This window comes from Schistocerca piceifrons, chromosome 8 (genome assembly GCF_021461385.2).
Source record: "Schistocerca piceifrons isolate TAMUIC-IGC-003096 chromosome 8, iqSchPice1.1, whole genome shotgun sequence".
Classification (NCBI taxonomy): domain Eukaryota; kingdom Metazoa; phylum Arthropoda; class Insecta; order Orthoptera; family Acrididae; genus Schistocerca; species Schistocerca piceifrons.
Genome location: NC_060145.1, coordinates 13,851,992 through 13,864,801, shown reverse-complemented (window position 1 = coordinate 13,864,801; position 12,810 = coordinate 13,851,992). Strand labels below are relative to the sequence as shown.

General features: G+C 42.8%; 1 protein-coding gene across 1 annotated transcript in view; it reads right to left on the bottom strand.

Annotated features, from left to right (window-relative positions):
* Positions 1–12,810, bottom strand: part of LOC124711449 (myrosinase 1-like) — a 538,885-nt gene that overhangs the window by 42,368 nt on the left and 483,707 nt on the right. The window contains exon 8 of the mRNA XM_047241532.1: positions 6,720–6,867. Coding sequence (XP_047097488.1) covers positions 6,720–6,867 — 148 coding nt within the window. The remainder of the gene's footprint in view (positions 1–6,719; positions 6,868–12,810) is intronic.

Genomic DNA, 12,810 nt, shown 5'->3' with positions numbered 1-12,810 from the left:
TCATGTTACTAGACTCTGAAATTCATCAGCAGGTATCACACTCTTGTTGGAATGTATGGAAGCAACCCACCACTGACTGCACTGCTAAAAAGGAAAACATATCGCCAGAACATGGAAGATAAAAGTGGCAAACAGAGCAACTGACCTTTTTCAATAGAGTCACAGACTATGCAGTGGTAGCTGTACTGTTTGCATATCCACACCATAACATGCCTATGACACTCATGGTAGATTCTAGTCAGGTGGCTGTGGGGAAATCCTACAACAGTTCCCAGAAAGTGTGTGACAACCTTTAGCATTCTTCTTTCTCTCCTCAGCTTCTCACCAATGCTCAGAAGAATTGGCGCACCACTGACAGATGTTGTACACCATATATGCCGCTATCTGGCATTTTAGACACTCACTTGAAGGGAAACATTTTTCCATCTACACTGACTGTGCTCCTTTAACAGCACTATTAACAATCTTTACTGCTTGCTCAATATACAGATCGAATAACGTCAGAGAGAGACTACAACCCTGTCTCACTCTCTTCCCAACCACTGCTTCCCTTTCATGTCCCTCAACTCTTATAACTGCCATCTGGTTTCTGTACAAATTGTAAATAGCCTTTCGTTCCCTGTATTTTACACCTGCCACCTTTAGAATTTGAAAGAGAGTATTCCAGTCAACATTGTCAACAGCTTTCTCTAAGTCTACAAATGCTAGAAATGTAGGTTTGCCTTTCCTTAATCTTTCTTCTAAGATAAGGCGTAAGGTCAGTATTGCCTCACATGTTCCAACATTTCTATAGAATCCAAACTGATCTTCCCTGAGGTCAGCTTCTACTAGTTTTTCCATTCATCTGTAAAGAATACACGTTAGTATTTTGCACCTGTGACTTATTAAACTGATAGTTCGGTAATTTTCACATCTGTCAACACCTGCTTTCTTTGGGACTGGAATTATTATATTCTTCTTGAAGTCTGAGGGTATTTCACCTGTCTCATACATCTTGCTCACCAGATGGTAGAGTTTTGTCAGGACTGGCTCTCCCAAGGCTGTCAGTAGTTCTAATGGAATGTTGTCTACTCCCGGGGCCTTGTTTCTTCAACTTAGGTCTTTCAGTGCTGTATCAAATTCTTCACGCAGTATCATATCTCCCATTTCATCTTCACCTACATCCTCTTCCCTTTCTATAACATCACCCTTGTATAGTCTCTCTATATACTCCTTCCACCTTTCTGCTTTCCCTTCTTTGCTTAGAACTGGGTTTCCATCTGAGCTCTTGATATTCATACAAGAGGTTATCTTTTCTCCGAAGGTCTCTTTGATTTTATTGTAGGCAGTATCTATCTTACCCCTAGTGAGGTAAGCCTCTACATCCTTACATTTGTCCTCTAGCCATCCCTGCTTAGCCATTTTGCACTTACTGTCGATCTCATTTTTGAGACGTTTGTATTCCTTTTTGCCTGCTTCATTTACTGCGTTTTTATATTTTCTCCTTTCATCAATTAAATTCAATATTTCTTCTGTTACCCAAAGGTTTCTACTAGCCCTCATCTTTTTACCTACTTGGTCCTCTGCTGCCTTCACTACTTCATCCCTCAGAGCTACCCATTCTTCTTCTACTGTATTTCTTTCTCCCATTCCTGTCAATTGTTCCCTTATGCTCTCCCTGAAACTCTGTACAACCTCTGGTTTAGTCAGTTTATCCAGGTCCCATTTCCTTAAATTCTCACCTTTCACAGTTCCTTCAGATTTAATCTACAGTTCATAACCAACAGATTGTGGTCAGAGTCCACATCTGCCCCTGGAAACGTCTTACAATTTAAAACCTGGTTCCTAAATCTCTGTGTTACCATTATATAATCTATCTGATACCTTTTTATATCTCCAGGATTCTTCCATGTATACAACCTTCTTTTATGATTCTTGAACCAAGTGTTAGTTATGATTAAGTTATGCTCTGTGCAAAATTCTACCAGACAGCTTTCTCTTCCATTTCTTAGCCCCAATCCATATTCACCTACTATGTTTCCTTCTCTCCCTTTTCCTACTCTCGAATTCCAGTCACCCATTACTGTTAAATTTTCGTCTCCCTTCACAACCTGAATAATTTCTTTTATCTCCTTATACGTTTCATCAATTTCTTCATCATCTGCAGAGCTAGTTGGTATATAAACTTGTACTACTGTAGTAGGTGTGGGCTTCATGTCTATCTTGGCCACAATAATGCGTTCACTATGCTGTTTGTAGTAGCTTATCCACACTCCTATTTTTTTATTCATTATTAAACCTACTCCTGCATTACCCCTATTTGATTTTGTATTTATAACCCTGTATTCACCTGACCAAAAGTCTTGTTCCTCCTGCCACCAAACTTCACTAATTCCCACTATATCTAACTTTAACCTATCCATTTCCCTTTTAAAATTTTCTAACCTACCTGCCCGATTAAGGGATCTGACATTCCACACTCAGATCTGTAGAATGCCAGTTTTCTTTCTCCTGATAAATACGTCCTCCTGAGTAGTCCCCGCCCGGAGATCCGAATGAGGGACTATTTTACCTGGGGAATATTTTACCCAAGAGGACGCCATCATCATTTAACCATACAGTAAGGCTGCATGCCCTCGGGAAAAATTACAGCTGTAGTTTCCCCTTGCTTTCAGCCGTTCGCAGTACCACAACAGCAAGGCCATTTTGGTTAGTGTTACAGGGCCAGATCAGTTAATCATCCAGACTGTTGCCCCTGCAACTACTGAAAAGGCTGCTGCCCCTCTTCAGGAACCACACATTTGTCTGGCCTCTCAACAGATACCCCCCGTTGTGGTTGCACGTATGGTACGGCTATCTGTATCGCTGAGGCATGCAAGCCTCCCCACCAATGGCAAGGTCCATGGTTCATGGTTCAGTAAAGGAAACAAAAGAAAAATTCAGAGTAGGTATTAAAATCCATGGAGAAGAAATAAAAACTTTGAGGTTCGCCAATGACATTGTAATTCTGTCAGAGACAGCAAAGGACTTGGAAGAGCAGTTGAACGGAATGGATAGTGTCTTGAAAGGAGGATATAAGATGAACATCAACAAAAGCAAAGCGAGGCTAATGGAATGTAGTCGAATTAAGTCGGGTGATGCTGAGGGATTTAGATTAGAAAATGAGACTCTTAAAGTAGTAAAGGAGCTTTGCTATTTGGAGAGCAAAATAACTGATGATGTTCGAAGTAGAGACGATATAAAATGTAGACTGGCAATGGCAAGGAAAACACTTCTGAAGAAGAGAAATTTGTTAACATCGAGTATGGATTTAAGTGTCAGGAAGTCGTTTCTAAAAGTATTTGTATGGAGTGTAGCCATGTATGGAAGTGAAACATGGACAATAAATAGTTCAGACAAAAAGAGAATAGAAGCTTTCAAAATGTGGTGCTACAGAAGAATGCTCAAGATTAGATGGGTAGATCACATAACTAATGGGGAGGTACTGAATAGGATTGGGGAGAAGATGAGTTTGTGGGACAACTTGACTAGAAGAAGGGACCGGTTGGTAGGACATGTTCTGAGGCATCAAGGGATCACAAATTTAGCATTGGAGGGCAGCGTGGAAGGTAAAAATTGTAGAGGGAGACCAAGAGATGAATACACTAAGCAGATTCAAAAGGATGTAGGTTGCAGTAGGTACTGGGAAATGAAGAAGCTTGCACAGGATAGAGTAGCATGGAGAGCTGCATCAAACCAGTCTCAGGACTGAAGACCACAACAACAACAATAACAACAACATTAACAATCTCCAATGGGTCTCCTAGACAATGCAGATACACAGAGTTCATGTCACAGTTAATGATGGACGGGCATCACATTAGTGGAAGCAGAAATGTGGTCCTGGATTTTCTGCCCAGATGCTGCACAAACGTAAAGGCTGTAGACTTGAGTAGTGTGGTGTCACCGCCAGACACCACACTTGCTAGGTGGTAGCCTTTAAATCGGCCGCGGTCCGTTAGTATAAGTCGGACCCGCATGTCGCCACTATCAGTGATTGCAGACCAAGCGCCGCCACACGGCAGGTCTAGAGAGACTTCCTAGCACTCACCCCAGTTGTACAACCGACTTTGCTAGTGATGGTTCACTGACAAAATACGTTCTCATTTGCCGAGACGATAGTTAGCATAGCCTTCAGCTACGTCATTTGCTACGACCTAGCAAGGCACCATTATCAGTTGCTATTGATATTGTAAAGAATGTACAGACAAGAGCGATGTTCACCATTTATGGATTAAAGTTAAATATTCTACCAGTTACCTCCTTTTTCTAAGTTCTAATTACCTTGTCCTGTTCCAGACCTCACGCCAGCCTGCGTGAGCTTAAACGCGTGCCTTTCGGCTTCCTCCAAACTCCGTTGGTTGGCTCCTGCCAATCCACAACAGTATTGCTGTGGCTGAAAGACTGGACCCTGAGCATCATTTCCCCCAGGAAAAGGGCAGTCTAGCTTGGAAGTAGCATAGGTGCACATTCCAGAATTGGCTATATCTTTATGGTGTGACAAATCTTGTAATATGCTTTGAGTCTTTGTTCACCACTAACTGAGATAGGCAGTTTGAAGAACCATTGTTTCAGGAGTTCCTTCAATGATGCAGTTGCCTGAACATTCGCACCACCAGTTACCATTCCACAAGTAACAGGATGGTGAAATGGCTGCACCAGACTTTGAAGGCAGTGTTGACATGCAGAGGTTAAAAGTGAACAGATGGCTTGCCTTTGGTCCTGCTGGGTTTAAGGATGGCTCTGAAAGAAGATGTAGGACACACAGCAGCCCAGTTGGCCCCTGGCAAAACCTCGAGACTGCCTGCTGAGCTGCTTATGGACAAACACACACAGATTCCACTGGTGGTGAGTATCTCTGAGTTTTGGAATGTCTTTCCTGAGAATGTGTCTGTGCTGTAACTGACTGAGCCGAAGCCTCACTATGACAAATTGGTGTTCAGTCACAGGGATCTGTTCAGTATTACTCATCTTTGGGTGTGAGACAGTGCTGTGCACCCACATTCAACATCGATGTACTCTGGTTTGTACGTGGTGATATGAAGAGGACCACATACTTCTAAAATTTTCTGGAATGCGCAAAAGGAGACAGTTTCTGTCATGCACTTAAAGCAGGCTCATCTAGCAGAGGAGACGACCAACACAAATGCAACTGAGGGCCAGCCTAAAAAAAAAAGAAAAGAAAAGTGAGTTGTAAGGTGGAGGAGGTGTCACAACTTGAAGATCAATTGGGAAATCACAAACAACAATTGACTGTTACAGTGAGATATATCTGTCTTTTGTAAGATGATAATACTCCTTTTGGTGCATCCTCTTATAACCTAGTGACACTGCATTGTGTTAACTTTGAGGATATTAAAAGTGTTTATTATCAAGTTGTATGTGCTACCAGTCACAAAATCCTACATTAGCAATGGTCAAGTCAAGTAAAATAGCAGGACAGTATCACTAGTATATGCTGGGTGAAAATCAAATTACAAAGCAGCAACATACGACATCCTAGTGTTGCAATCAGGATAACTGTGGGTAATTTCAAAGATGTTAGTAAACTCAGAAAACTTTTGTTCACTAACAGCCACTGACAAGCTGAATCACTGTAAGATAAATTGAAGACTTACAGTGATAGAGAATTAAATTGACTGATCAAACTCTTAGATTTTGCAGAAGGTTTAAATTATGGCACACTCCAGAGAAAATGCAACTTTAATAGAAAAATTACAGAATTATGAGTTCTAAGCTAAGTTAGGATGCAAATTGCTAACTGCACCTAATAAATATCAATGTTAAATTTCGTTAATGGTTTTCATTTCAAAATTTCAATTTTTATTACAACCAAACATGATTGACAACAATTAAAATTAGTAAGAATCATAATTTTGTTTAGGCAACACTCTCAGGATCTCTCTCTCCCTCTCTCTCCACCTTGTCAATGTGTGTGTGTGTGTGTGTGTGTGTGTGTGTGTGTGTGTGTGTGTGTGTTTTTCAATAATAAACAAGGTGGTCTTGGCATGATTTATAGAGCAAGTCGAAAAGCTTCAACCTGGAGCGAGCTATCCCATTCCCTTCAAAACTGTGCAGTGAGCTCCTCCTACCCTCCTCCCCTTTACTCACCCTATGGTGCCAAGAGGATAGCACCACAGTGAAAAAAATATAGTGGGAGTTGGTTCTAGGTTGCTGCTGACGATGAATTTTGTTTGCCTATTTATAGTGAGGCTACACAGATTTTATGTAACGAGCTGAAACTGTGCCAGACAAGGTGTAATTGGCAGCAAACTGCCAGGGAAAAGCAAGACTTTGGGTATGAATCTTTGTCCAACATGCAGCTTTCACTTCTCATGTGTATAATCAATGGGACACATATTCTGCAAAGAGTATGATAATTCATTCGGCAACAGGCTAAGAAGTGACTGGTAAGTAAAACTTCCCACGGGGCCCTTTCTCATGAAGGTACTACTAGTCTTTCAGTATAAACTGAGAGGGCTTCTACTTAGTATGAAGCCAGTGACAGGCTCAAGCTTTGAGACATGACCAGATGGCATACTTGGTTGTGGCAGAGATCTAGCTTCAAATTTTGATGTGGCATACAGTTTTATCTCATTATGTATAATCAACATTGTTTAATGTTTTTGTGTTATGGAATGTCATGGTCTGTACCCCAAAGGCACAAATGTTTGGCTACAACAATTATTTTCCATTATTACCTCTGATAAATTTGACCCACTGTGGAGAAAATTCTGGCAGACGAGATCTGAACCGGCCCTCTGCCAGGCTGTTTCTCATGATTCTCTCCTTCATTACAGCAGGATAGTCACCAATTTTGCTGTAGATTGGATGGGCCCAGTATCCAAACTTAAATAAAACAGTAAAATTTTCACATTATGTAAGCCATTTTACATAATACATAATTCGTAGATAAAATAATGCATTATGAGTAGTAATTACAAAGTGTTTCCTAGCAACTAAAAATTAAACTTATGTATTTAAATGGTTGTACGTTTGTTTCCAAGTACATGTCTACAGTCCTGGTATGTACTGAAATCTGACACCACAGTACATCAGCAAGGCACTAGAAGTGCCAGAACAGTGTGGAAGCCCATCACTTTATCACCGGGCTGAACCATTTTATTTTGGCACTTCTAGCATTTTGCTTCACTGCTGTGGAGTGAAGTTCCGGTATGCACCGGGACTCCAGACATGCACTTGCAAATAAAAACAAACAATGAAATACGGAACTTTCCTTTTTTAGTTAACAGAAAAAATTTTATGTTTACTTCTCAAATTACTGAGTGTGGTAGGCTACTATGAAATTCTTTCAGTCAAAATACTTTGTGATATAGTTTTGTTAAATTCTGATCTGTAACTGCAATATTGTACAAAAACAAATAATGAAACAAAAATAACAGTTTTTTTATTTGCCCTTTACAGACAAAGGTCCTAACTTATAACATCGGTGTCAAGTAAGCTTAAAACACAAAATAAAATCCACTTACATAACAATAATGGAAATTCCTGGATGGAGCAATGCATAAAATAAGGGAAAGGCAACTACTCACATACATCACATCAATGCTTGGGGCACAGCAACTCTTAACAGAAAGCAGCATTCACACTAGTTTTCATGCACTAGCTCATTTTTCAGCAGCAGTACACACATTCATACATGCATCCACACAGACACCCAAAAACATACTCACATGCCCACAGCAAGACTAATCATTGACACTCGATTTTTAAAAGTGGTTGTCTGAGGTGATGGGGGTGGGGAGGGGATAGGAAAGGATGCAAAAATAGGGTAGCAAAAAAGAGGCAGGTCTTTGAACAGATGACTTCATCATGACTGCTAAACAAGATGAAAAAAGTACAGAGGATAAAACAAAAATAGATGTAGGAAGAGGGAGGGAGCAAGGAACTGAGGGGGGGAAAAGGGGGAGGGGTAAAAAGGAGAGAAAGGTGAAGATCAAGAAGAAGAGAGAAGAGAAGTGGTGGAACAGGAGAGGGGAGGAGGCAAATGGGGAAAGAGAAAGAGAGAGAGAGAGAGAGAGAGAGAGAGAGAGAGAGAGAGAGAGAGAAAGGGGGAGAGGGGAGAAGAAGAGTGCTGGGGGAAAGCAGTGGATGATCTGGATGGAGAAGGAGTGGTACACGCAGAAGAGAGAAGGTAAAAGGCACGGTGAGGCAGTGGGAACAATTTAAGTTTGTCTATACACCAACAGCCCCCATGCCCTAAGTATTGTGGTCATGGAACACTACCTTTCCCAGTGTCTTCCTGATACCAAACCACCACCTCTTTCCTAACCCTCTTAGCCAACCACATCCTGATCCACAATTATTTCACTTTCAAAGACCCAATCTACCAACAAATCTGTGGTACTGCGACAGGTACTTGTATGACTCCATCCTGTGCCAACTTATTTATAGGTCATCTAGAGGAAACCCTCATATCCAATCACTGCCTAAAACCTCTTGTGTCTTTCAGATTCATTGATGACATTTTCACAATCTGGACTCAAGTAAAGACAACCTTAGCTCTTCCCTCTATAACCTCAACTCCTACTCCCAAGTCTGCTCCACCTGGTCCTTCGTATGTCATTGAGCCACTTTCCTACACATCAACCTCCACCTCTCAGATGGCTCCATAAATACATCTGTCCATATCAAGCACACCAAATGCCAACAATTTGACAAATGTCAACCATTCTATCAAAATATCTCTTCCTTACAGCCTCACCATCTGTGGACACTGCATCTGCTGTGGAAAGTAGGAAAGCCTTACCAAAACCTTTACTGAGAGGCAATATTTTATCCAACTCATCCATAAACAAGTCTCCCTTGCCATCTGTTCATATAACACCAGTAAACCTGTTAAACAGCCACCAGTATCACTGTGGCCTTGAAAAGACCAACCATATTCTCCACCAGATCTTCTACTACTTCCTGTTGTCCCATGAGATGATGGATATACTACCCTAAATGCCACGCAAATCAGCCAAAGTGGTGTTCTGCTGCCCACTCAAGCTTCAGAATATCCTGGTCCACCCCTGTTCCAAACCTGTACCCCTTGGGTCATTCCCTCATGGTCGACAGAGGTGTGAGACCTGTTTCATTCACCCACATACCACCTCCTACTGCAGTCGGAGTCATGCGTGAAAGCAGCCATGTTATATGTCAGCTATGCTCAAATTAATATGCAGCATTCCATGTGGCCATGAGAAGTAACCAACTGTCTACTTGCATGAATGGCCACCACCAAACTGTGACAAACCACAAACTTAAGCATCCAAACTTAACCACCCACTTGCCAAATATGCTGCACACCACAGCACAAGTGGCAGAAACAGTTGCTTCACTGTGGGGGTCATTTGGATATTCTCTTTCAGCACAAGTTTCTCTAAAATATGCAAATAGGAATAGTCTCTCTAACACATCCTGCATTCTTGCAGTTCCACTGGTCTAAACCTCCACTAACCTGTTCCCACTGATTCACCTTGACTTTTCCCTTCTCTCTTCTCCCTTCTCCCCTCCCTCCCTCCATCCCCCACTCCTCTCCCCTTTTTCAGTCTGTCTCCTTTCTCTATCCCCTTCCCTCTCTCCCTCTTCATCTTCACCTTTCTCTCCTTCTTCCTCCTAATTTCTCTGCCCCCTCTCCCTCTTCCTACATATTTTTTTTGTACCTTCTACACTTTTCTCATCTTATTGTGCAGTCATATGTCTAAAGTCTCTTTCCCACTTCCCCATCCCGTCCCCACCTCCATCAGTTCAGGCAACTGCTTTCAAAAATTGAGTGCCAGTGACTAGTCTTGCCATGGTGGTGTAATTGTGTGCTTGAGTGTCTATGTGGTTTATGTGGTTGCATGTTGCATGTATGCATGTGTCTAATGTTGCTGAAAAATGAGCTAATGCTCGAAAGCTAGTGTGAATGCTGCTTGATGTTAAGTTTTGCTGTGCTCCATGCACTGATGTGATATAGGTGAGTAGTTGCCTTTCCCTTCTTTTATTTATACATATGTAATTCAGCATGGTTATACAACACACTAAACAATGAGTTAAATCATATGGTAAGAAAAGAATGATTATTAATATAATGTAATCCATTCTGGACATCAGGAAACCGATTTGAATAATTCCACACCCAACTCTATACCTGAGATCATTATCAAAACTAATAGTGGTGTTAGATACAGTTTAAGTCATGGTGTCTTGACTACATTCTCCAGATTATGCTTTTTTGATGTCAGTCTTTTCTGTACTAGTTATCAGGAAAGCATCATCATGAATTAAGATGATAAGGTCTTGCCTTCCTCTGACCTTTGACCTAGCTTACTTGTTCAGTTACATGAGGGCCTAAACTTTTACATCAGCTCCAAAGCACAGTGCAACTTGGCATCAGTATGACAGTTTGATCCAGACCAGTTCATAGTCTGTATAGTTCCTGCGTTTTTGGAAGCCAGTGATGCCAAGCCATTTCTGTGTCTACATAGTAGTCAAACGGCAATGGACATGTCATGCAGCAGTATCTCTGGTTTCTTACTTCCCTTGTAAGAATTGAGAATGCTAATGATGCTAGAATCTCTCAGAAACTTCTTTGCACATAGTACTGCAATATTATTCAAGAGAGAAGTTTTACACTTCATAAACCTGTTGATATTTTGGCCCTTCCTGGTCTTGGATCACCATTCTCAGTAGTCAGCAAGATGATTAACAAGGAGTGGCACTCAAGTTGCTGTCTGTCCACTCTGATGTAGGCTATATGGATTCCCTAAGTCAATCAGGGTTGCTGAGTTGGTTCCTTGCAAACAGAAATGGCCATTTTCCTTCCTCATCCATACCCTGTCTGAGCTTGTGCTTTATCAGTGATGACATTGTGGCATAGAGCGAACGGCAGTTAGCCTCCGGACTTGTATCTGTGTAGAAGCTAAGTGTGAATAAATCTGTATCTGAGTGAATTCTAGTTGTTTACCTACAACTATTGTATATTCCCTCACTGGTGACCCTGTTTTTGTGTAATACGCATCCGAGTTACTGCCCGAAGGTTATTTACACGCCTACCACGTCGGATTTCTCCGCGATCGCGAGGGCCTTTGTTCAGCTCCAGACAATGGCCTTTCAGCATTCACCGCTGCCCGGATTCCAGCAACATCTCTCCAGCACTCCTGCCATCGTAGTGGACATGCCGCAAGAATCTTCGGAATCCTTCAGCCAGAACATGCAGTGGGATTCATCGAGTGCTGCCAGTTTCTTCCAACCGCCAACGGTCGTGGACTCTGGCTTTGTTACCCTGGACCTTCCCACGTGTTCTCCACAGAGTGCTGGTCAGAACATTCCTACTCCTGTGTCGAACACACAATTCGATACAGTTCGTGGCGTCGAGCGAGGTTGTGCTACTTTGGAAAATCCAGTAGTAAATTCAAACTCGAATCAGTTCCCGCCACGTGTGTATCCTTCCGCGCCGGCTAGTCAACAATGCTCGCCAAACAGCAAATATCACACCGAGTGTGCATCCTAGTGGACGTGTGTGGGATCCTTGTGTTGCTTCTAATCAAGTCAACAATTCTGTGCTGGACAGTAATTACTCCAACATCTACAACCAGCCCCACCACTCACGATCGAGTGAATACTGTGTGCATAACGGACATTCACCGGCGTACTTAAGCACTTGTGACTTCTATCCGAGCTACCACGTCAATGAGAATGCACATTTTGACTACGATCCTCACACCGTTCGAGCATCCGTCGCTTCTCAGCCGCCCCCCCGGCGTCAAGTGAATTAAGCGATTCCCGCATTACGGGACGCCAATAATTCAGACTCGCAATCTTCTGCATGCTCTACTTCCGTCCAAAGTAATGGGCGCACCTCTGCAGTGCCGAATCTGCCGAAATTACCAGACTTCAAACCCGCTCACCCGGAGTTCTGGTTTAACCTGGTTGACCAAACATTCAATGTCTGTGCTTTGGACGACGACGCACGCTTTGCCTGCCTCACGAACCATCTTCATGACCACGTCGATTTAATTTACGATCTGGTCAAAGCACCTCCCCTAGCAGGGAAGTATGCTGTGGCGAAACAGACGATACTGGAGCGTGTCTCTAAAACCAGGAGAGAAAATGTGCGACAGCTCATCTATGAAGAGCGTCTCGGCGACAGGTCTCCGTCCCAGCTGTGGCGGTGCATCCGTCTTCTCGTCGATGAGAAAGTTATGCCTGATGACACGCTCGCAGAAATCTGGACCGAAAAGCTGCCTTTGCCTGTCCAGACTGCAATCTCTGCGTATGAAGATAGGCCAGTAAATGAACGTTTACGCGCTGCCGACAGAGCATACTCCGCCAGGCAACGTGAGCTCCTTGCACTGCATTCTGGACGTGACCGCACAAAGACGCTTTCAGATGCCACGCCCTTGTCTGGTGCTGCTAATAACAAACATATTCCTTTCGCTTCGCCGAGTGGCAGTTCAGCTAACACCAAACATGTGTGCTGTGCTAAGAAGTGTGTAAACCTATCCTTGGACAAACAAGTGGCTAGTGGAGTGCGCCAAGTCTTCGAAGTTGCGGATGGAACGTACGGAAATGCTGCTGCATCTCCGCGACATACACCACGAGTTGGCCTCCACACAACAACGCCTCGCGGCACTACAAGCAGACGACTCGTCGGCTACCGACAAGGTCAGTCCATGGCAATCTGGTGTTCCCGTGCCCGCGCACGTTAACGACAATGTTGTGAACTCTAAACTGTGTCAGCACCCCCTTCTGTAATGATAGGGTATGCCCGAGTGCTCATGCTGCTTGCGTTCCGAATGGAAA